Consider the following 25,306-nt stretch of genomic DNA (forward strand, 5'->3'; position numbering starts at 1 on the left):
GTTACCTTACTAAAATCTTGCTGTCTTAAGACAAAAAACGGATTTCAAGCTTATCAAAAACCTCAGGCCTTACTTCTCACAGGTTTAATGTTATCACTGAGTTTCCGGCTTCTCTGACTAGGTAAGCGCTTGATCAGGAATATCGTTAATGTCCTTTTCTATGATTTAAAGGATAATACTAATAAAACAACAATGATTCTGATCATTGACAATGTCACGACGACGAAGTCTTCGGACAATGTCTTCGGACATGGATGCTTAATATATATATATATATATATATATATATATATATATATATATATATATATATATATATATATATATATATATATATATACAGTACCGAGAGCACGGCGGCTTTGCCGCCGGGCCCCGGCACTCGGCACGTGGCAGGCTTCTATAAATAGATTCTCACTGTCGCTTGTCTTCTAAACGCAGACAATTTGAGCCTTTTCTTGATGTCATGACGTCCTAATCGACCTTAAATTAAAACTGGTACCTTTGTAAAATTACATATTTTTTATTGGACCTTTAACTTTTGCCTCGGCTTGTCCTTTGTCATTATGAAAGACATATCTCCGAACCTTTGTATCTTTTAATTGTCAGCAGGTGGGACAAAAACTTATTTTTCTTCCAACAATTTATCTAGTCCAGGTCTTTGATTTTCAAAGGTATGGAAGGCATTGACGACTATCTTTGTTTCTTTTAATTGTTCAGGTGGTGAGACAAAAACTTCTTCTTTTGTCTTGGCTTGTCTTTTGTCATTATGAAATACATATCGCCGAACCTTTGTTTCTTTTAATTGTTCAGGTGGTGGGACAAACACTTCTTTTTCCTCCAATTATTTATCTAGTCCATGTTTTTTATTTTCAAAGGTGTGGTAGGTATTGATGACCTTATCCATGTCAAAATCCCAAACCCAATTATCATCGCTATCATTTTCAACTTTGACACGTTTTGATTCTCGCTGTCCAGGTTGATTTTCATTGATTCGCTCACATGTTCGTTCTCGTATGTCTTTTAACTGTGTGTGTTTTTGCTCTTCATTTTCATTTTTGACACGCCGTCGCTGTGTTTCTAACCACGTGTGTATTTGCTCTTCATTTTCATTTTTGACTTGCTCAGATGCTTGGTGTCGCATGTCTTTTAACTGTGCGTGTCTTTGCTCTTCATTTACATTTTGACGCGTCGCCAACTTTTTTCGAACCGTGTGTGTCTTTGCTCTTCATTTTCATTTTTGACTCGCTCACTTGATTGGTGTCGTATGTCTTCTAACCGCGTGCGTCTTTGCTCTTTATTTTCATTTTTAACACGCTCTGATTGTTGTTTTCGCATATCTTTTAACCGCCCGTGTCTTTGCTCTTCATTTTCATTTTTGACACGTTTTTGGATTTTGATAACTTCAGAAATTTTAGCAGTGAGCTTTGCTTTAGCTGTCCGTATTTGTGTTGTTGTAATTGAAGGTCCAGGTTGTCGAATTTCACGTCTTATCACGCTTGATTTTTCAGGTATTGGTTCCAAAGAATCATCATTTATAGTAACTGCAGCTACAAATTTTCTTTTTTTTTGGCCTTCCAACAGACATTATATTATATAAATAACTGTTGCGTTGGAAACTCAACAATCTTATTTATGCTATGCATGACACCATATAAGAAATGCTTAAATGATTTAATATGATGTACTAACATAGTACTTGGCGTCATTTGCAAAAACCAAAATTAAGGCTCTTAACGAATTTTCTCTGAGTTCTGACCTATCTTGATGAGTTTTTTTTTATGCGAGAATATCCCAAGATAACAATTTTGCCGAAAAAATATGGATCCGTTTTTCGAGAACATACAGTTATACACATATACACAATTATTGCTCACATATAAAGAGATATATATATAGATATATATATATATATATATATATATATATATATATATATATATATATATATATATATATACTCATACGGAGTTATTTTTTTTCTTCAATGAGCGTTATAAACGGTGCTAAGAACTACGTATCAATCGATGTTTAATCCAGGGACTGTCATCTTGACCAACATATTGGAGTACTAATTTTGCCATCTCGCTTGCTATATTGAGTCTCGCAAAATCGTGCCTCCAGAGGCTATACTTGGCACAATTCAGCTACGCTTGGTACTTGCCACCTGCTCCGTACGATTTTAGGAATCGAACCACCCCTTTCGTTAAATAACTCGAAAAAGCTGATTTTGGAATAACATAGAGTTGTATGATTAAGACCTATTCTTGTTAAGGTCTAGCTAGCTCCAAGATTTAGCTAATCCAAGAACTGGATTTTGTCTAATTTTTAATAATTTAAATTATGACTAAAAAAAAACAACTCAGAGGAAAAAAGAATTGAGTCGAGCGTTTTGACCCAAGATCCGCAGTTTCCTTAGATTTTTAGGAAACAATTCATTTATACTCAATTCAGTATGGATCTTTAGTTTTCTGAAAAAGCGATAGTTTCCCTCCGGGTACGTAAACCAGACATTTTTAAGGGGGGTAGGGCTTGTTTACTTCAAGGGTCTGCCCTTAATCAATAATCGTGTTCATTATGTGGCGCATACTACTCGCGGTAGAAGTGTGGTGATGGAAGCTGGGGGGTAGCGGTTCTCATCTAATTGTCATCATCTATTGATTCAACATCTGTTAATGATATTCTCTTTTTGTAAACACAAGACTAAAAACAGTCGAAAGTATTTGGGGGAAATCTTAAGGAAGTCGTATTTTTATTTGGCAGCTTTACGTCCCATTACTTCTTCGCTTTCATTGCAGTCACAGATGTTGTCGTGTTTTTTTTTTCTATAGAAAGCCTGTCAACTAATTTTTTATTCTAATTGCTTTGTGATTATATTCTCAAGGATTGTCAACGACACTTTACGTGGTTTTTGTAAATATAATGTCTTTTTTATTCTATTTGAGTGATGGAGAAGGATAGTTGTTTAATAAGAAGATTTGAAAATGTTTTACTGGCTTGGATGTAGGAAGCATTTGCTTTAGGAAAAGTCTTATCGATTTTTAACGACATCTTTGTTCTTGACAAGTCACCCAAAGGTAATAAGCAGGGAAGCAGGAATTTTCATCACTCAAAGCATCTATTTTCTTGTATGTGACATTAAACGGGTTTGTAGTAGTCCTTTTAAATTAATTAGGCGTCTTTCCTCGAAACAAATTTCTACTTATACGCCTATTTTAGGTTACCATTCTCCTAGAGCAATTTTATAACAATGACTTTTATGTGTCCAGGGCATTAAGACTTGGTTTTATGGCTAAATTTTCGTATCTTTTTAATTGACCGTTTTGTATATGTTAACGTTAGTAATGATGGCCAATAAAATGAGTAATTGGGGGAATGTGGTAATTTTGACATGAGTGTAATCTTGCTTAGTCACCGGGAAAGTAATAAGGAAATAGTGGCGGATCCAGGGGGCGAGGGGGCGCCCCCTAGCGTAGTCTAAAGTAGTGTAATTTACTTAATTAACTCAAATTTCCGTTAATTAAACTTGCTTCTAACCCAAGTTATTCAGATCAACCTATTTTGCGCCCCCCCCCTCTAAAAAAAAATTTCTGGATCAACCTATTTTGCCCCCCCCCCCTCAAAAAATCCTAGATCCGCCCCTGTAAGGAAACAAGTATTTTCAGAATTAGAATCCAATAGCTTCTAATCTGCGAGGCAACTCATTCCAATTAATAGTAAAATATATTTTTCAGGGTAACAGTATACCTTCTTGTTGGCAATGGTTGGCCCAAGATTCTTGAGTTCTAGAATTATGCAATTTTTTTCTAATTTAATTTGCTCTCATTTTGCAAATCATAAAATTCTTGCGTATGTGTTTGGCTGCAGCCTAAGCCTTGGACTATTGAAGGGCGTCCTCATTTTTTTTAAAGATATATACATGGTTGTGAAAGTTCCATGTAAAAAATTCAAAAAATCAAATTTTAGTTAAACTGTTCTTGGTAAATAGGTATAGTCAAAGGGGTTTAAACCCTTTATGCCAAAGGGGTTGATACAGTTTAATAATTTTGTAATAGTAACTCAAATCTGTTCTCTTTCCTTTTTTATGTTGGTTTGGTGGATTTCTTCTTAACTATTCTGTGCTTATCGCTTTTCTTTCTTTCTTTTTTATAAAAAAATATATGTCATAGAAATATGCCATATAGCACTATGAAAAGTTAGTCCCAAGGATGCTAGGCTAAGGTGGAGTTTACACCATTACAGTGACTCAAAGGCTACTACGAAACAAATTCTTAATTTTTATTATTTATGCTTATTTATACGTGGTTGTGCTAAAAACTCATAGACTGAGCACACGGCCCTGATTGGCTCACTCTGTTTCCTCAAATTCCATTTAATTTTTAGATATCTGAGAGTGATTGTTTTAATTTCAAAATGCAATATCGTCTTTGAGATTAACCAAGTACTAAATTGCAGGACTTTGAGTTCCTTTTAGGTTACAGCTATTTGATATCACTTGGGTGGATAATCCCCATTAAGGAGGAGTTTGGGGTTCTGTCAATGCTGAACATTTCAAAAGTATTTTCTTATGTCCAATAGGTTTCTAAGTGGGAACGGTTTAGTCTCAACAATAACCAAAACGCCAGTGGCAAAAAAAAATTCAATATCCAATTAACCCCAACATGATTTACAATTTTTATTTTAACGCGACAGTGTACCAAATTCTGTCCCTAGACATATATGTCATATCAAATGACCATTTTTCATACACGGTAACTTGTAGGCTTTGTTTGCATGTAGGAACACTTCTCTACAAATGTAAATAAGTGCCCAGCTCCCTGCAATAATTTATATGCCTCTCATTTCCCTTGCCATTTTAATCACTGGGGTATTTCTTTAAATTCAGACTGGGGTTCCTCAAGTAAAAATAGTGGAATCTTAGAGGGAAAAGATGGCCAGAGAAGCCCGGAAGTCGTTAAATTTTATTAGTTTAGAAACATGCCGTAGTGGAGCTCAAATGATGTCACTTAAATGATGTCACTCAAATGATGTCACTTTTGCCAACTAAGTCAATGAGTTATTGTTTGCAATTATTTCGCATTAGAGACTGGTTCACAAAGTATAATGAAGATGTTCTAGGCCATTCAAATGATTATCGTCGCCAGATTGTGTTTCTTGGAAAAAAATACGTTCATCTTTTTGAATATCTACTGGTACAAAATGGGTAAAAATTTGTTACTAACTGAAGGAAATCAAAGCCTTAGTTATACAGTATCAATAAATTCAAACGAAGTTGGAAGTTTGAAAATTAGCCTTACTAATAATGACTCCATTGCTGTGAAATGTTTTTTTTGTCTTTTTCCTTTTTTCACTATTTTTTACCACTTTATGACCACTATGTTGAAATTTTAGCTTTTGAAATTTTAAATCCAGATCAAGAAACATGATACCTTTTCTAGGAAATAATCTTTCTTTTAATTTTATTTTGAAATAGCAATATCCTTCAAGGTTTTGTTTTGAAAGTAAGCAAGATCTTACGGATAATAACATTATAAGCTTGGAGTATGGCTATTCACTAGGATGATCTATTGATCTCAACTCTGTAAGTGACTTTTTCCAGCAATTATCAAAAGACCTCTAGTAGGGTGGAAACGTGTTTTTACTGGGAATCATTAGTCTTGGAAATGTGATAGTAATGACAGAGACAGATATCTGGAAAGTGGTGTATTAATAGGTATCAGAAATGTCGTCTCCTCGATATCGATCATTGTCAGAGCTAATGATGGCTCTGTCAAATAGTCTTTATTGTGCTATCAATTTGGTGGCAGTTAACTTCTTTAAAAAAATTGCAATTGTCTGCTTTATGTCACTATTTATTTTGGGGGTGAACAAAGAAACAGAACTTTATATATTGAGATTTTTTGTGTTAACGGGTCTGCAAAATCTTTCATCAAATGTATGTCCTTGAGTCAGGGCCGTATCCAGGATTTCTTTATGGGGGGGGGGGGCTAAAGTTAAAAAAATCGCATAAAAAGTTATATACATTTTTTTTACGTTTTTGCGGGTCAGGCCAACATTTTGGGGGAGATGGTCTAACCCCCCCCCCCCCCAAGGATACGGTCTTGCCACGAATATTTTATTGAGGTTGGCTCTCAGTGAATATACTGGATGCTAGACAGTTAAAAAAAAAAAAAAAAAAAATTTATATGCCTTTTTGTTACGTTTTTACGAGTCAAACATTTTGCGGTACAGAGGGTTAATCTCCCCGCCTTAATGGATAAGACCTTGCCTCGAGTTTTCCTTTGAGATTGGCTCTCAGTAGAAAATACTGGATTTCTAGTATAAAAATAAGGGGGTGAAATTTTGTGAAAACCAGGGAAGTCTTGTCTAACTACAATGTAAAATCTTTCACATTAGCATAACCTAAGACTTTTTGTCCTATAATTTTAGGGAGCAAATATTGTGCTTAACGTAGGCAGTGCTAATTAGACTCAAGCCCTGCTTAGAAATCTTTAGTATGTAACTTTATGCTGCGTTAACTCAAAGCTCCTTGTTTCAAATTCAATAAAAGAAAAAACAAGCTTTTTCTACTGAACCTAAGGGTCAATATTAAAACTTTAAGCAAACATAAATTATTCTTTTCATGATGAGGATAGCCCCCTCATCTATGCCCCGCTCTTCACGCTAAATAGTTTTAGTACTCTTAAAAAAGAGTCTGATTCTAAATAAACGGCTGTTGTGTTTCATGAATCGTTTTTAAAGAATTGGAACAAAAGGCCGAACTTAAGGCCAAAAATACTGTTGCATGTTATAAAAAGCTTGGTGTTCTGGATGTTAGAGAACAGCCTGGATACCAGCGATCAGTTATAGTATTTCAGTGTTCAAATAATTTGTCCCCTGAAGTCCTCCGGAATATATTTCCCCGGAATTCTGCTCACCATGAATATGAGACGAGAAACGTTTATCATCTGGTTCATGAAATCCGACACTCAACTAGGTTGGGTTTCGCTATTAGAAACAATTTTGTTCTCCTGGATAGTATTAGAGCGACCGGTATTAATGTTTAAAAAAGGTCAAAGATTTTTGTTTTTTCTTGGAAAGGGTGGTTGAAATTTATGGGCTCTTGGGAGGGAGTGCAGGAAGGCCGGAAGGAGGTTTTTTATAGTTAAAATTTTTAATTATTTATTAACCTTTGAATTAGCTGTTCTATTGATTTTTATAACTTTTTGTATTCAAATTGACTGCATTCTGATCCCATGAAATGGGTTTACTTAAGTTCTACCTTTCGCGAAAAAACTTCTTGTTACGATCAAAAGTCGTAATCAGCTTAAACTGAGATTTTTATACGGCCGTTCCAAAATCAAAGCTCATTTACTGTACAAGAAAAAACGTTTAAAACCAAGCACACTGTATTTTGCTATCACTTTTGATAAATTTTTTTCGGTTCCTTTGCAAAATCTCTTGATGTCTTGGTAAGTTCTGACGAGAAAAAATTTCAAGCCGTTTTAAGAATAATTATTTTTTTGTGAAAAAATATTAAAATTGTTTTGGTGTTATTATTTGTTGAATGTTTCTTCTGTTAAAAGATGGTTAGAAGATAGAGCCACCCACATAACTTGTGTCTTTTTTATGGCTCTTGAGCTTTTTTTTATATAATGTAGTTATGCTGTTTATTTGTTTTAGTTATTTTGTGAACCAATACATATCTGAAATATGGAGTATCCGTCTCATAATATTGTTCATTTGTTAGTGTATTGACAAGTTACGTCTCAGTTTAGCTTACGTTGATTGCAAGAAAAGGTGGTTCACCTATAGAAAGCAATATCAGTCCACTACCCTAAAGATAAAAGATTATTAAGATTTAGCTCTTTTTGCCCTAAGTGATCCTGTTTTTTCATGCTCATTCATTCTCTCCTTATTGGTGGATTTTGTTCTTTCTGAGCCTGGTTATCTCCTTCTTTAATTATTAACCATTGCATATTGCCATTAACCATATAACCATAACCATTTCATATTAACCATTACACAACAAAACAAAAAATTCGCAAAGAAGAGAAAAACGAGGACAATAACAGCCAGTGAAAAACAGAAGAAAAACTATGAAAATAGTTCGGTCGAGACCGAAATATTTCGACCGAAATTTTGCATAATTTTTCTTAGGTCTCGACCGAAATATTTGCATAATGTTTCATCTGTTTTTCACTGTATGTTATTGTCCTCGTTTCTCTCTTCTTTGTGATTTTTTTTGTTTTGTCATGATAGTCAGTGTGGTCTCAGAAATTACTTACCATTACGTAACTATTGCATATTACCATAATTTTCTGGTAATTTATTTAGGTCGTTATGAAGAACAGTTCATCGAAAAGCGTCGGGTGCAACTTCAATCGTTTGTGAATCGAGTGAGTCGACATCCCATCCTTTCACGGTGTGACACATGGACTCATTTTATAACCTGCACCGATGATAAGAAATGGAAGCAAGGGAAAAGAAAAGCCGAGAAGGATGAACTAGTTGGGGCAAATTTCTTCTTTACGATTCAAGTGCCTGATCAGCCGCTAGATTCGAGTGTTACGTAAGTAGAAATCTTTTAAGTAGTCCCCGAAGCCGCGCCACGCCAACATGACGGTGGCGAATGTGTGATTTAGTATCGGCGGTGGCGCGCCGCCAGGCGCACCAAAATTTTTTTGGCGGCGCGCCGCCAATTTCTGACCGGCGGTACGCTGATTTTTCTGATTAAAAATAATTATAAAAATTCCACTTCACCAAGCATGTTCAACCTCAACTTGATTTTAGTAAGGATTTTTAAATGGTTGGCTAAAAACATACAAGAACAATATGACAAAACAGGAATTTGTTGGGCCGTGTGGAAAGTGTTTATGTTCACCGTCGATCAGACCAAGTAGATTTCTCATTTTTAGCCACTAGACCCAGGGAAAGCTATGTTGTGTTTATGTTTAACATCGCAGTGTTCCTATAAAACCCTGTGTTTAGTCATTTTCTTCTTGTTAATGATTTCGGCTAATGTTTGTATAACTTTCAAAGTTTGAAGTTCAAACATCTCCTGTTCATCAAATACATACGAAAAGGAAGTGAAAAAAAAAATAACAACATCGAAAAAACACTGTATACAAGTCAGATACCATGGCTTAACAACACCAACAATTTTAAATCAGTGGTCACATCACTTTAGTTACAATTGATGTAACAGAAGTGAGTTTATTCACTCTGCCTGGAGCCATTGAGCATCGATAAATACATGAAACCCAAAACGAGGAGAAATTAACATAAGTTGGGCTCAAAACCCCTATGCCTTCCCAAGGCCAGAGCATAATTTGCACTTTACTAAAAAAATATAAATATTTTTACTTCTATAACTTTAATAAATCAAATAATATTAACATTTTGATTATTAAATATCAGTATATGTACATTAAACTGACAATGCAAATTCATTTGTATTTTTCTCAGTAAAGTGCAAATTATATTCTGGCCTTGGGAAGGCACAGGGGTTTTGAGCCCAACTTATGTTTATTTCTGCTCGTTTTGAGTTTGACTCGGGTATTTATTGTAATTTCTGTTCGGTTTGGGTTTCATTTATTTATCGATGCTGATTTGTGGTAGTTTCACGCTTGGTAGATTATTTGATTTTATTTTTGCTCATTTTTGTTTAATGGAGTTCTTTACTTTTCTTTGAAAAACTTATTTTGTGGAAACAGCTTTTTTAATTAATTTCTGTTCGTTTGATATTGACATAGTCTTTTCAGGGAAAAGGAAAATAATACTTTAAATCTTTTCGTTTTATTAAGAATTTATAGGTTGGCCTGCTATTTGTATGCTGGAATTTTTTTTTTGCAATTTTTAACAACACAGACCCTTAAAAAATCTGGTTACAAATAGTAGTGTTTAAATTAGTTTCATACCTCCTCTAGTTGACCTGAAATGAAAAACTTGGTACCATTCTCAAAAAAATCTGTTTACTTTCTTTGATAGCTTGTATACACTTAAGCTATTTTAATTTGGTTAAATTTTAAGAGCAGAAGTAGCCCCGAAAATTTGAACATAATACCCTCAGCCGTTGGGGTACTGCTGAGATGCCTTATTGGGAATTAGCATTAACACAGTGCATTTTGATTTAATCTTAAGGCAACATTAACTTTTTAAACATAAAGGTAAATGGGAGGGTGGGCGTGGGAGGGGGATTAGTTTCCCTACAATCACTTTCGACTGTTAAAAAGGACATCAGCCCTTTCTATTTTCAATCGAATGAGCCCTTTTCGAAGTTCCTGCGACAACTCCTTCGATACGAAGTGCCCTGGTCTAAACAACAACAGCAACAACAAAAATGATACATTATACCCACATCGATCTTTACTATAAAAATGTCATGCCTTCCAATCACTTTCGATTGTTAAAAAGGGCACTAGGCATTTCGATTTCCAATATAATGATCCCTTTTTGGGTTTCTACGACAACGCTTTCTATTAACACCTTATATGCCTCTAGGGCATAAATTACAACCCTTACCCTAAGGCTGTGAGAGTGGTTGTCATCCTCTAAGACCTAATTTCCAGAACTTTCAACTACGTTAAACAAAATGGGTATCTCAAAATTTTGATTAGATTTGGTTCGGGGATTGGTGGGCCTAGAAGAGGTGTTAGTTGCCTACGATGCACTTTTGACTATTAAAAAGGGTCCAGCTAACACTAATTTCCAATGAAATATGTCATTTTCGAAGTTTTCACAACAAAGTCTTTTATACAAAGTGCCCTGGTCTAAAGGAAAAAATAATAATAAATAATGCATTGTGCCAACATCGTTCATATATACCCCCTGGCATAACCTAAAACCCTTCCCCTAAGGGTTGTGGGGGAGTATGTGATAACATCCTGAATTGCCTAATACTCTTTTACCTACCTCTTTTCATCCAAAAAATCAGAAAGAAAATGAACAGAATTTTAAAGTGGAAGGTAGAATTTTTGTTTCAAGAAAAATTTCTTCTTCTCCTTCCTACGAACCGATATACATGGCGAGCCCAAGATGACAGTATTTATTTTTAAGAAACAAATTAGCCGGGATGACGGTTGAAGCCCGGAGGTCGATATCGATAAGCAAAAAAGAAAAAAACCCGGGCGGCGTATTAGTGACGCCGCCGCCGATAGAATCAGTGGTGGCGTCAGTGCGCTGATGCAAGCTCGGCAGCGCGCCACCGTTTTTTTCGGCGGCACGCCGCCGACTTTTCGGCGCGGCTTCGGGGTCTACTTTTAAGCATCTTCGAAGATTTTTTAGAACCGTGATTTTCAACGTTGGGCACAGGCCCCACCGGTGGGCAGGTCAATATTTTGGTGGGTCAGGGGCAGGACGTGTATCCATCGGCTGACTATATTTTTGAGTCGTAATTTTGAAGAAGAAAAAAATTCATGTGAATGACGTCACATTCAAATACATTTAAAGAGCAAAAAAAACATGATAATATTGCAATGACGTTTATGCATTGTATAAAAAGTATTGTATTCAGACAATATTTTCCTTAGTCAAAAATATATTTTAAGGACGATCCAAAAAAGATACCAAGCTAATTAAGCTCCCTTCAGGCTAATACCAATAAAATTTTATAATATCCATAAAAAAATATAAATACCCATAAAAAAATACCCATAAAAAATATAAATATCACAATGGATTTTTATCAGGATTTTTGAATCGGTCGTTTGTTGAGTTTTGTGTGAGTAGAATACATCCTAGGTCGTAATTGTTATTTAGGATTGATTGAGTTTTGTTGGAATAATTTTTATATTGGTAGAATTTCACACAGTATGATTTTCTTCTTCTTTTTTTTGTCGGATACGAGAATGTAGTATCAATTTCTTTTCTATTGTTGAAGAATTTCAATTGTAGTTTAAAACATTTATAACAAAATTTATCTTAAGCTTGTAATGCTTTAAGGGAGTTGTTAGCACATACACACACATATTTGGTTACATTTTGCTGACTGTGTATTAGTTAAATTTTGTTAGTTAAATAATTAAATTTTGTTAGTTAAATAGTTAAATTTTGGTTTTCTTAATGGATATAATTTTTGATAGACAGAATTTCCTGCGACGGCATGCTGTATTTTTTTATTTTTTCTTCTTTTTTTTTATTTAGCTCAGCTTAAATATTCTTTTTAAACTATATTTTGTGGTTTTATGAAATAAAATTATAAAAAAAAAAATCCTATAGAATATTCTACACCATACATTCTGTCTATATTTGGAATATAGGTAGAATATGCCAAAACCCCTTTTTATTCTTCATAAGTAAGTTTAGCTAGTAAAAGTAACTTTTACTTGCTAAGCGTTAGTAAAACTTAAGCGTAAAGAGTGGGGGATAGGGGATCAGAGCTCCCTTCTTATACAGGATATATTTTGTTTGTTTCAAGTTTTAATGTCACTTTTTGTTTTCATCGGAAAAAAAAATCTATTTAATAAGGTTCAAGGTATTTAATTTGAGCTTTGTATTTGAAATATTTTTCTCAATCATTAAAGTTTTCTGCAATCTACTTATTAAAATTTGCTTGGAATTAGCAATAATCAAAATATCGATATTTATTGGTAGATTTTGAAATCTGGTTTTGATCGCAATGTTTTCACAAATGGTAGGACAAACCGTTAGGTATTGAAGTACTGCTACTTAGGCTCAGTTACTGGAAAAACATGTTCGAATAAAGGCAGTTTGAGGAAGAAAAGGGAAATAGGGGGTTTTCCCGGTCCTTCCCTCAGAAAAATATTTGCCCCCTTTCTGCCCTATAAAAATCAACAGACATTGTGTATTTGGATGATACTCGATAAAAGATGTTGATATATGTCATTATGTACTTTGCAAATGTTCGTCATGGGTGACAAACTCTGTCTGATTGTATTTTCCAATTGTCTCTGTTTCTTCCTGATGTCGACATGTTCAGCCAATATCCAAATATTGAGGTTCCATGTTTTGTTCTCTGCTAATCACAAAATGAGAAGCTGTATTCTAGACTATCATTGTTACCTTATCCTGGGGAATTCCTTCTTATTGCCACAAAAAGAAAGAACGAAGGTCATGCGGGAAAGGTAAAAAACATTGAACCTTAAATGATAGTTATAGGTTGCGACCAGGACTGTATAAGAGATTTTTATTCAGGGAGGGAGGGGGGTCCACAAACAAAAATTTTAAGAAATATATAAAAAATTTGTTTATACGCAATTTTGTTATGTTTTGATGAGTCGGACAAACATTTGGGGGGGGGGGGGGGTCAAACCCCCCTAACCCTACCTCCTGGATAAAGTCTTGGTTGTAACTGATGTCAATAGAGGTCTCGTATGGAAAGTGCTGCCAAGAGTAGGGTCTCGAAAGGAAAGTGCTACCATGAGTTTTCAGCTATTTTAAATGGTAATATTTCTCATTTTCTATTTATATAAAATATTTCAGTATATCCCTATTGCAGTGGTAGTGACGGCTTCAACCAAGAAGAAGATCAAAATTCACTCAGAAGTTGTATCCCTACGAACAATACCCATTTCCGGCCACCCGACATTCCATAGTAAAAGTATGATTAAGGGCTTCTTAAAATCATTCTACTGTTCGTCGGAAATATTGACTAAATATTTCTATTTTGTCCAAAATTTTGATTTCAATGCCACTTTTTATTTCTTGTGAAAAACTGAAAAAGCGGGGCGGGTGCTACCAATCAATTTACAGTTAATGATATATACAAAAAATTGGGGGTTGCGGGCAGGGACGGTTTTTTTTCATTTTCCCATAATTTTCTGATTTTTCTCACAGAATAATGGGTTTGACGGATTTGGCCCCCCCCCCCGAAACAAATTGGCCCCCTCCGACACAAATTCCTGCGTACGTACCTGGTTGCGGGGCTGGTGTACCCCAGATCTTATCTTGGTTATGCCTGGCCATGATTTGAAAAACGATTGGAAATTAAATAAACAAACAACTTGTTTCAACCAAAATTATTCCGTATATGAAGGAGGGTGTCCCCTGTTCAGTCCCTCGCTTTTTACGCTAAAGTTTACCTTTTCGTCTCAGTTCCTCAAAAAAAGATTGCTGAAACGCAAAGGGCGGTGATTTCGAACTCGGAAGTTTTTTTAAGCACTAAAAAACTTTAGCGTAACGAGCGAGGCGTTGAGAAAGAGGCACCCTCCCCCTCATATGCGGAATAATATCTCTTTGTTTCAAGTTTTAATGCTGCTCCTCATTTTCAGTGGGGGAAAAAAATGAGGACCTCAAAACTCAAGAGTATTGAAAATATAGCCTCAAGGGTGAGCAGTAGCGCTTAGTGGATACCATTACTACATCTAAATTAGCAATAACTTCAAATTATTATTTTCCCGTCTTCTAGACTTGGGTTTCTAGAACCTAATTAGTTTGTCTTTCCAGGGAACTGTATTTATTAATCATTAGAAATACTAAGTAAGTAATAAAAATTGATTAATAATTGTTTTTTCCATGGAATGATAATTGGTGTGTATGATAGCTATTGCTCATAAGAATTCGATTGGTTGCTTTGGAATGTTTTCCTAGCAGTCTCAAAAATGACTGAATAATAGAAAAATACAATACGTTTTCGGGAACATTTGAGACGTGGAAGTCAGAATCCGATGGATTTTTTTTTATAGTTTCTAATTAACGATCCACTTTTTGTATTATATTAAATATAATTTATGTATTATTTACATAATGTTATATATTATATAGTATTTGCATATTATTTAATTTATATATTATCATTATTGAAGTTTTATTTGACTGAATATTATTAAATTATACATTTTTATTATTAAAATTATGTATGATTGTTTTATAAAAGCTATTGTAAAATACTATACTTTTATAAAAGCATTGTCGATTTTACATAAAAGTTTAGGAATTTAATTTAAATAGTAAACCCTAAAAATCAATTCCTCTCGTAAGCTATTTATTCTTCAAAGCTAGTTATTTGATTAACTCCATTTTACGTGATTTCAGAAACGTAGGTAAAACCGATGAAGGAGAAAAAAAAGCTGCAATGTTGACCAAGGCTCCATCCAAAGGTGAACGGGTTTGACCTCCTCTTTCGACCAAAAATAAAAAGTTATATACCCATTCTTTTGATTAGTTAATGGTTTAAAAAACGCATAAAATGGATTTTACCACAAGTGAAAATAAAATGTTAGGTCCAGCTGATAGGAACCACATTTAAAGAAGGGTTGTCCAGAGGAGGGTCTTTAGTATGACCAAAGAGCCGCTCTTGACTATTAGATCATTTAGATGCAGATTCCGACCTGGGTCCTTGGATTTGAGCTGAACTACTATCAATTTCAAACGCTTTTCACTCCATAGTCACAGTTACTTCGTCCATTTTGTCCTTGAACTCTAGTTGCTTTTCATAACTCCTATCTCTGAGTAGTCGCTTATGGATGTTTGGAATATCGCTTATGGAATTCAGTATTTCTACAGAGGTGGTCAAAGCACGTTTACTCTGAAAATTTTGTCCGACATTCCGACGATTGTCTTAATGACGAAGAAGCGAACCTTCGACGTTTGGGCCCTGTCAAAACTACAATTAAAACCACGTTTGAATAGACTATATTCAAGGCAACTATAGTGGTCTACCGTAGTTTCGGGTCTGGACGTACTTCATAATTTTTGGCATCATTGTTCTTCATAGAAGATAGATTAATGTTAGCTCAGCCATGCTAAGATTAAGAATGAGTTTGTCCCTATTTTAGGTATCTCCAGGGTCTTCGGCTTTTTCAAAATCTAGAGGTATCCCCTGCAGCGCAATTTACATATAGTGCAAAACTTTATCTGCCTAAGTAGTAAGGTTTAAACTCGAGTTTAGTATATCTTTGAGTTTTATTCGATTAAAAAATATTTAATATTCTTTTTTTTACTTTACTTTAAAATCTTCTTTAAAAAGACTTTAAACTCGGACTCAAATCCTAAAAAAAACTCCGAAATCTCGAGTTATTTTCAAAATAAAAATACAAACGCTTACAAAGATTCTAAAGCGTTAGCAAATGCAATGCAGACGTGTTTACACTACTAATATATACTTACACGCTTTATATTTGTATCCAGACATTTACGGACTTATTCCTAAGTGTAAAAGTATTAGACCTTAGTTCCACCTTTCCCTGGAAACGCACCCAGGGCATCAATAAGGAACAGCAAGTCATTCCCCCAATTTGGCATCGATGTCTTCCCCCCCCCCATTTAGACTAGAAGGAAGCTTAGCTGTTTGGCAAGTCTTTGTGGTTGTTGCACTTGACGTTATTTTTCAGTCTGCCTCTCAACCCCTTCGGATCCCAGGGTTTGCCCAACGTTTTCTAATGTAGTATTGCGTTTCTATTGTAAACTCATTAGTAGAAGTGATCCTAAAGCTCCCACGAAAATCCACGGTAGTAGTTCTTTTTGGTAGTTTTCATAATTTTTGTTACTAAAGAATTGTATTTTCGTCATATTTTGTTTTATTTCATTAGCATTCACCAAACTTCACTTCTCGAGTGTGTTTTATATAATAGACGAGTACCAAAGAGTTTTTTATACACTCTTAGAAAGACTGGAATATGGATTCATCTGGACTATTTTGCTAAAAAAAAAATTTCAACAGGTAAGCGAGAGAAATTACTTAGAATATTCAAAGTGAATGAGAGTAGAAGTGACCCTAAAGCTCCCACGGGGCACCCCTGCTGCCATCTACAACTTTTTTGCACCCCAAATAAGGGCATAGCCTCCCTAGGGAGACCACGTGGTTAATGGGGTCAATGACCTAAATTGATTGCGTAATCAAAGTGTGTCAACAACAACAACATCGACCTTGACATTCGCAGAGAGCGTGCACTTACAACAACAACAACATCGACCTTGGAACACCTGTGCTGTCGACCTCAATTCACCTATCGTGAATCAATAATTCCCCTTAGAAACAACAAATTAATTCCCCTTTCTTGACAGATCAATCAACCAATGACATCATCTGTCAGACTTTAAAAATTTTCGCCTAGAAACGATTCTCCAGGAATAGATCCAAGTCATTAATGTCTTTGCTTCGGAAACAACTCTTTTGGTCGAACTCCAAAGGATATTAATAACCAAAGGCCATGGAAACAATTCTCCAAGAAACATCTTAGCGATGAATTGTTTTAGCGTGGGAATCAGGTTTCTTATTAATTTGAAATGTATTAGCGCAGAGATGCCAAAAACAAAAGGAACACGCTGAATTACGTTTAGGGATTATTTGAGGCGAAACTGTTTTAGACAGGTTATGGAACTATTTCGGCGAAACAGTTAGAGACATTTTGAAAGAAGATTTTAGGAAAGGTTTTAGAAGAGAATTTAATGGTGAAACTCTGTGGTCGTTATAATACACAAGTTTCATTTGAACAGTGTTGGGAGGTCCTCTAACCCAACCCCAAAGGGTTCCAATCCTCCTACCCCAACCCCCAAGGAAGCCCCCGGTACTCAAAGGTCCCCCCAGCTCCCCAAGAGCCCCAGCCCCCCAAACGCCCTCCTCAGCCCCTCAAGGGCCCTCCTCTGGTCCTCAAAGGGCCCCCGGACCCCCAAAGGGTACCCCGGACCCCAGAGGCCCTCCCCCCGGTACGCAACGGTACCCCGGCCCCGAGACGCGCCGCGGGGCCGCAATGCGCCGCATGGGGATGCGCCGCAGGGGGATGCGCCGTGGGTCGGGGGAAGCGCCGCAGGGATGCGCCGCAGGGATGCGCCGCAGGGGATGCGCCGCAGGGTTGCAACGCAGGGATGTGCCGCAGGGATGCGCCGCAGGAATGCGCCGCAAAGAGTAAACTAAAAAGTAAAAATTTCGAAACGTTATCTCCCAAACGCCCTCCTCAGACCCCCAAAGGCCCTCCCCCGGTCCCCATACATGCACACAAAAACTTACACACACACAAAAACTTACACACACACACGAAAACTTACACACACACACACAAAAACTTACACACACACGCCAAAACATACACACACACACACACAAAAACTTACACACACACACACACACAAACTTACACTTGCACATGAAAACTTACATGCACACAAAAACTTACATGCACACAAAAACTTACACACACACACAGACACAAAACTTACACACACAAACACACACACACACGAAAACTAAAACAAACACGCCCAAACTCACAAACACACAAAAACTTAAACACACACAAAAACTAACACACACCCACAAAAACTTACACACACACACAAAAAATAACACACACACACACGAAAACTTACACACACACGCAAAAACAAACATACACACACACAAAAACTTACACACACACACACACAAAAACTTACACATGCACACGAAAACTAACATGCACACACAAACTTATACACACACCCACACAAAAAACAAACACACACAAACACACACACACACAAACTAAAACACACACACAAAAAAATTACATCCACACAAAAAAGCTTAGACACACAAAAACTTATACACACACACACACACAGAAACTTAGACCCACACGCAAAAACTTACATGCACACAAAAACTTACATTAACACAAAAAATTACACACACACAAAAACTTACACACACGCAAAAAAACTTACACACACACACAAAAACTTACACACACACACACAAGAAAACTTACACACGCACGCCAAAACGTACACACACACACACAAAAACTAACAAACAGAGACGCACAAAACTAACACACACACACACACACACACAAAACTTGCACATGCACACTAAAACTTACATGCAAACAAAAACTGACATTAACAAAAAATATTACACACACACACACACACAAAAATAACACACACACACACAAGAAAACTCAAACACAAACGAAAAAAATAAAAAACACACAAAAAAATACACACACAAACACAAAAACCAAAAAAAAAACAACAACACAAAAAAAACACACACACACATGCACAAAAACTACAACACACACACACACACAAAAAAAAAAAAAACACACACACACAAAAACTCACACACACACACAAAACTACACACACACACAAACACACACACACACACACACACACAAACTTACACATTAACACAAAAAAAACTCACACACACACGCACAAAAACTTACACACACACACACACACACACACAAAACTTACACACACACACACGAAAACTTACACACACACGCCAAAACTTACACACACAAAAACTTACACACACACACACACACACAAAAACTTACACATGCACACGAAAACTTACATGCACACAAAAACAAACATGCACACAAAAACTTACACACACACACACACACAAAACTAACACACACAAACACACGAAAACTCACACACACACACACACACACACGCACAAACTAACAAACACACACACACACAAAACTTACACGCACACACACGAAAACTTACACACACACACAAAAACTTACACACACACACACACACACACATAAAAACTTACACACACACACACACACAAAAAAATTACACACACACACAAACACACACACACAAAAACTTACACACACACACACAAAACTTACACCCACACACACAAAGGCTTAGACACACAAAAACTTACACGCACACACAAAAACTTACACCCACACGCAAAAACTTACATGCACACAAAAACTTACATGCACGCAAAAACTTACACACACACACACAATCTTACACACACACACAAAAACTTACACACACACACAAAAAAAACTTACACACACAAAAAAACTTACACACACACACACACACACAAAAACTAACAAATGCACATGAAAACTTACATGCACAAAAAAACTTACACACACACACACACACACGAAAACTTACACACACACACTACAAAACTAACACACACAAAATCTTACACACACAAAAACTAACACAAACACAAACCCACAAAAAATTACACACACACGAAAAAATTTACATGCACACAAAACTTACATTCCCACAAAAACTTACACACACACTAAAACTTATACACACGCACAAAAACTCACACACACACAAAAACTTACACACACACACGAAAACTTACGCTATATATATATATATATATATATATATATATATATATATATATATATATATATATATATATATATATATATATATATATATATATATATATATATATATATATTCCTTTATTACCTCTGCAAAACGGCTAAAAATGAAGAATTCATACACATTTTCAACTAGCTAAGGGTTAGTGTTTTAAATATGAGCCATTCTGTTGCGAAAACACAAAAAAGTTAGAAAAAATACAAAATGCTCCTTTATTACCTCTGCAAAACGGCCAAAAATGAAGAATTCATACACATTTTCAACTAGCTAAGTGTAAGTGATCTAAATCAGATCTATTATGTTTATTCATAAAACTCACGAAAGAAAAAATTCAATCTCTTCCTTTATTACCTCTGCAAAAGGGACAATTATAAAGATGTCATACTCAATCTCAACTAGCTAAGGTTTAGTGTTTTAAGTATGAGCCATTCTGTTGCGAAAACACACAAAAGTTAGAAAAAATACAAAATATTCCTTTATTACCTCTGCAATACAGGTAAAAATGAAGAATTCATACACATTTTCAACTAGCTAAGGGTAAGTGTTTTAAATATGAACCATTCTTTTGCGAAAACACACAACATTTAGAAAAAATACAAAATAGTACTTTATTACCTCATTTATACGGATAAAATTGAATAATTAATACACATTTTCAACTAGCTAAGGGTAAGTGTTTTAAATATTAGCCATTCTGTTGCGAAAACACACAAAAGTTAGAAAAAATACAAAATGTTCCTTTATTACCTCTGCAAAACGGCTAAAAATGAAGAATTCATACACATTTTCAACTAGCTAAGGGTAAGTGTTTTAAATATGAGCCATTCTGTTGCGAAAACACACAAAAGTTAGAAAAAATACAAAATATTCCTTTATTACCTCTGCAATACGGGTAAAAATGAAGAATTCATACACATTTTAAAATAGCTAAGGTTGAGTGGTTAATATATGAGACATACTGTTGCAAAAACACACAAAAGTTAAAAAAATAAACTATGGTACCTTATTAGATCTGAAAAACTTATAAATATTTATAATTCTTTAAAAAATTATACTTTATTAGGTTAAGTTAAGTATATCTGTTACAGACTTAATATAAATAAAAAAATATTTATAACCTTTACATTCTATTAATGTATTCAATGTGAAAATATTCTAAAAATGAGGAATCAATACACATTTTCAACTAGCTAAGGGTAAGTGTTTTAAATATGAGCCATTCTGTTGCGAAAACACACAAAAGTTTGAAAAAATACAAAATATTCCTTTATTACCTCTGCAAAATGGCTAGAAATGAAGAATTCATACACATTTTCAGTACCAAGTCCTGACCCCCCTAAGCGTATGATATTAATCATAAGCATGTGAAATTAATTTTCTATTATTTTTCTTATTTTCGTTAGAATAAACACTGAAAAAACATATTAATAGCTATATTTACGAGTCTTTCACTGAAAATTCCCTTTTCATATAAAGTCCTGATACCCCTAATTGAAGTATATGAATTAGAACCATGGGAGCGTAATTTCATCGTATTTTGCATTTCCCACAAGAGGACACTTTTCGAGTAAAAATAAAGAGCTACCAGACTAAACAAAAGATATGATGAAATAATAACGAATAATTGTTCAAACTTAAATTTTTTGTATTACGGGAATAGTTTATTTTCGAACCATTATATCTACCAAAGGTTCAATACCTGAGTTAAACTAAGAGGTTTCAATTTCAGGAAAAAATTGTCATATTTTGCTTATTTTCGTTGGAAAACACACTGTAAAGACATATTATTGAACTCACATCAAACATTGTCGGGCTTGCATTTGAAGAACCTTCCAATTAATTTCTATCTTGTCCTCTATTTCAACAAATAATGACTTTTAAAGCCTTTCAAAGCTCTTGAATATACTGACCTAACAGTTATTTATTTACGAAATTATGCAAACTGTCGATTTAGAACAATAATTATCTTTATATACATCAATTAAAACTCACGAGAATTGCCACTATTAACTCGCGGAGAATGGTTTCAAAACAATACTTCTTACATCGCATAGACTAATTGTGTCAAACGAGACATCTTCAATGCAGATTAATTAATTGTTTCGTTTGATTTTGTTTTGGACATAGGAGAGCATCAATGGGAAGTGAGAATTTCTGTAAAACTATCAAAGATTGATCAACTCTATGATTTCACACTTCTTGTGTAATCATAAAGAAAAAAGAAGAAAAATTGATAAAGGATATTGTAAAATATGCCCCAAAATCATAGCTATTACAACTTGAATGACGCGAGGGGAGGGGGAATCAGGTTTAAGAATATCCTGGTTATATCATTTTATATTTTCTAAGTACTCACAGAAGGACTCGTTACAGAAACATTGAAAAGGACTCATTTGATTGGGAATTAAAGTGACTAGCACCCAATTCACAGGAGGGGGCGTGAAAATTTCTAGGAACGTATTTTCAACATATTTAAATATTTACCTACGTACGCATCACTTAGGTTAGATTAGATTAGGTTAGAGACAGCCAAAAAGTTTTGTGTATTGTTAGGCTAGGTTGGATTAAGTTAGGTTAGGTTAATTTAGAGTAGACTAGCATATCCGACGTACGAGAAAGAAAAGATCTTAGGTGTGTAGCTCCCCCACTACCTCAACCATTACTCTTGAAATCCATCGAAATAGGTTAGAGACAGACAAAAAGTTAGGTGTATGGTTAGGTTAGGTTAGAGTATGTTAGGTTAGGTTAATTTAGGTTAGACTAGCTTAGCCTACGTAGCCCCACCGCCTCAACCATCGCTCTTGAAATCCCTTGAATGAGGTAGGAGACAGAAAAATAGTGAGGGGTATGGTTAGGTTAGGTTAGATTAAGTTAGGGTAGTTTAATTAACGACAGCCTCCTTTGTTAAGTTTTTTTATTTTGGGGGGGCTCCCGCCCCCCCTCAACCAACAGATATGTGTATGGTTAGGTTAGGTTAGATTATTTTAGGTTAGACTAGCTTAGCCTACGTACGGCCCCCCCCCACCCCCGGGGGCCGCGGGGACTGAAAGCCTACCCCGGGTGGGACCCCCACCACCAAGGTTAGGTTACCTAACATTTCAAGGTGACCCCCCACCACTCCTGGGGCCACGGGACCGAACGCCGGCCACGGGGACAACCCTCCCCCCCAAGGTCAGGTTAGGTTAGATTAGGTTAAGTGAACGAACATGTCGAGGTTAAATGACATCCGGGGACGTGGCGCGCCACTTAACCTGATGTAAGTTAACCTAGAAATGTTAGGTAACTTAACACACTTACCCTTAGCTCGTTGATAATGTGTATGTTTTAGTCATTTTTAGCCGTATTGCAGAGGTAATTAAGGAATTTTTTGTATTTTTTCTAACTTTTGTGTGTTTTCGCAACAGAATGGCTCATATTTAAAATACTTACCCTTAGCTAGTTGAAAATGTGTATGAATTCTTCATTTTTAGCCGTTTTGCAGAGGTAATAAAGGAATATTTTGTATTTTTTCTAACTTTTGTGTGTTTTCGCAACAGAATGGCTCATATTTAAAACACTTACCCTTAGCTAGTTGAAAATATGTATGAATTCTTCATTTTTAGCCGTTTTGCTGAGGTAATAAACGAACATTTTGCATTTTTTCTAACTTTTGTGTGGTTTCGCAATAGAATGGCTCATATTTAAAGCATTTACCCTTAGCTAGTTGAAAATATTTAAGTATTCTTTATTTTTAGCCGAATGTCATATGGTCTTAATGAACTGTTGGCATTTTTTCCAACTTTTGTGTGTTTACGCAATATAATGTCTCATAAAAAACATATTTATCCTTTAGCTCTTTGATAAAGTTTTTTACAACGAACTTGAAAGATGTATGTCATTTTTACAAAATTAACAGTTTACATTTTTTCTAACTTTTGTGTGTTCCCACAATAGAAGGGCTCATATTTAAAACACTCATTGTTAGCTCGTTAAAATTTGTATGAATTCTTCATTTTTACCCGTTTTGCAGAGGTAATAAATGTATATTTTGTATTTTTTCTAACATTTGTGTGTTTTCGCAACATAATGGCTCATAATTAACACACTTAACCTTAGCTAGCTGAAAATGTTTATGAATTCTTCTGATATTTCTATATTACATATGGAAAAAAGGTATATTTGTCATTTTTTTGGTTTTTGTGTGTTTTCTTAATAGAATGCCTCATATTCAAAAAACTGACCCTTTAGCTAGTTTAAAATTTTTAATAATTCTAAATTTTTATATGTATATAATAGGTAAAAAAGGAACTTTTTGCAATTTTTAAAAATTTTGTGTGTTTTCGCAATAGAATGTCTCATATTTAAAACATTTACCCTTAGCTAGTTGAAAATGTGTATGAATTCTTCATTTTTAGCCATTTTGCAGAGGTAATAAAGGAATATTTTGTATTTTTTCTAATTTTTGTGTGTTTTCGCAACAGAATGGCCCATATTTAAAACACTTACCCTTAGTTAGTTGAAAATGTGTATGAATTCTTCATTTTTACCCATATTGCAGATGTAATAAAGGAACATTTTGAATTTTTTATAACTTTTGTGTGTTTTCGCAACATAATTGATAATATTTAATACACTTAAACTTAGATATTTGAATTTTTTTATTAATTCTTCATTTTTAGCAGTTTTGATGAGGTAATAAAGGAACATTTTGTATTTTTACTATCTTTGGTTTTATTAGGAAATATTAGGGAACTTTTTTTCAACATTTCCCCGTCGCTAGTTTATAATGTGTAGGAATTATACATTTTTTGACATATTGCATAGGAAATATAGGAACATTTTGCATTTTCTCTAACTTTTGAGTGTTTACGCAATAGACTGGATGATATTAAAAACATATACAATGATATAGTTTAAATTTTTCAGGATTTCTTCCTTTTTTCCCTTATTTATTAGTTATTAAAGTATTTGTTTGCATTTGTTCTAAGTTTGTGTGTTTTAGCAATATAAATGTGAATATTTAAACAGTTTAAACTTTAGCACTATGAAAATGGGTATTAATTCTAAATTTTTTGGCGTTTTGAAGAGGTAATAAAGGAATATATATATATATATATATATATATATATATATATATATATATATATATATATATATATATATATATATATATATATATATATATATATATATATGCGTAAGTTTTCGTGTGTGTGTGTAAGTTTTTGTGTGTGTGTAAGTTTTTTTGAGTGTTTGTAAGTTTTAGTGT

General features: G+C 34.7%; 1 protein-coding gene across 1 annotated transcript in view; it reads left to right on the forward strand.

The window, feature by feature from the left end:
* SH3PX1 (sorting nexin 33-like protein SH3PX1) overlaps positions 1 to 25,306 on the forward strand; it is a 198,065-nt gene that overhangs the window by 76,720 nt on the left and 96,039 nt on the right. Inside the window, exon 9 of the mRNA XM_089092739.1 lies at positions 8,317 to 8,551. Coding sequence (XP_088948865.1) covers positions 8,317 to 8,551 — 235 coding nt within the window. The remainder of the gene's footprint in view (positions 1 to 8,316; positions 8,552 to 25,306) is intronic.

This window comes from Artemia sp. Qi Xiang Cuo, chromosome 1, assembly GCF_049724085.1.
Source record: "Artemia sp. Qi Xiang Cuo chromosome 1, ASM4972408v1, whole genome shotgun sequence".
Lineage (NCBI taxonomy): Eukaryota > Metazoa > Arthropoda > Branchiopoda > Anostraca > Artemiidae > Artemia > Artemia sp. Qi Xiang Cuo.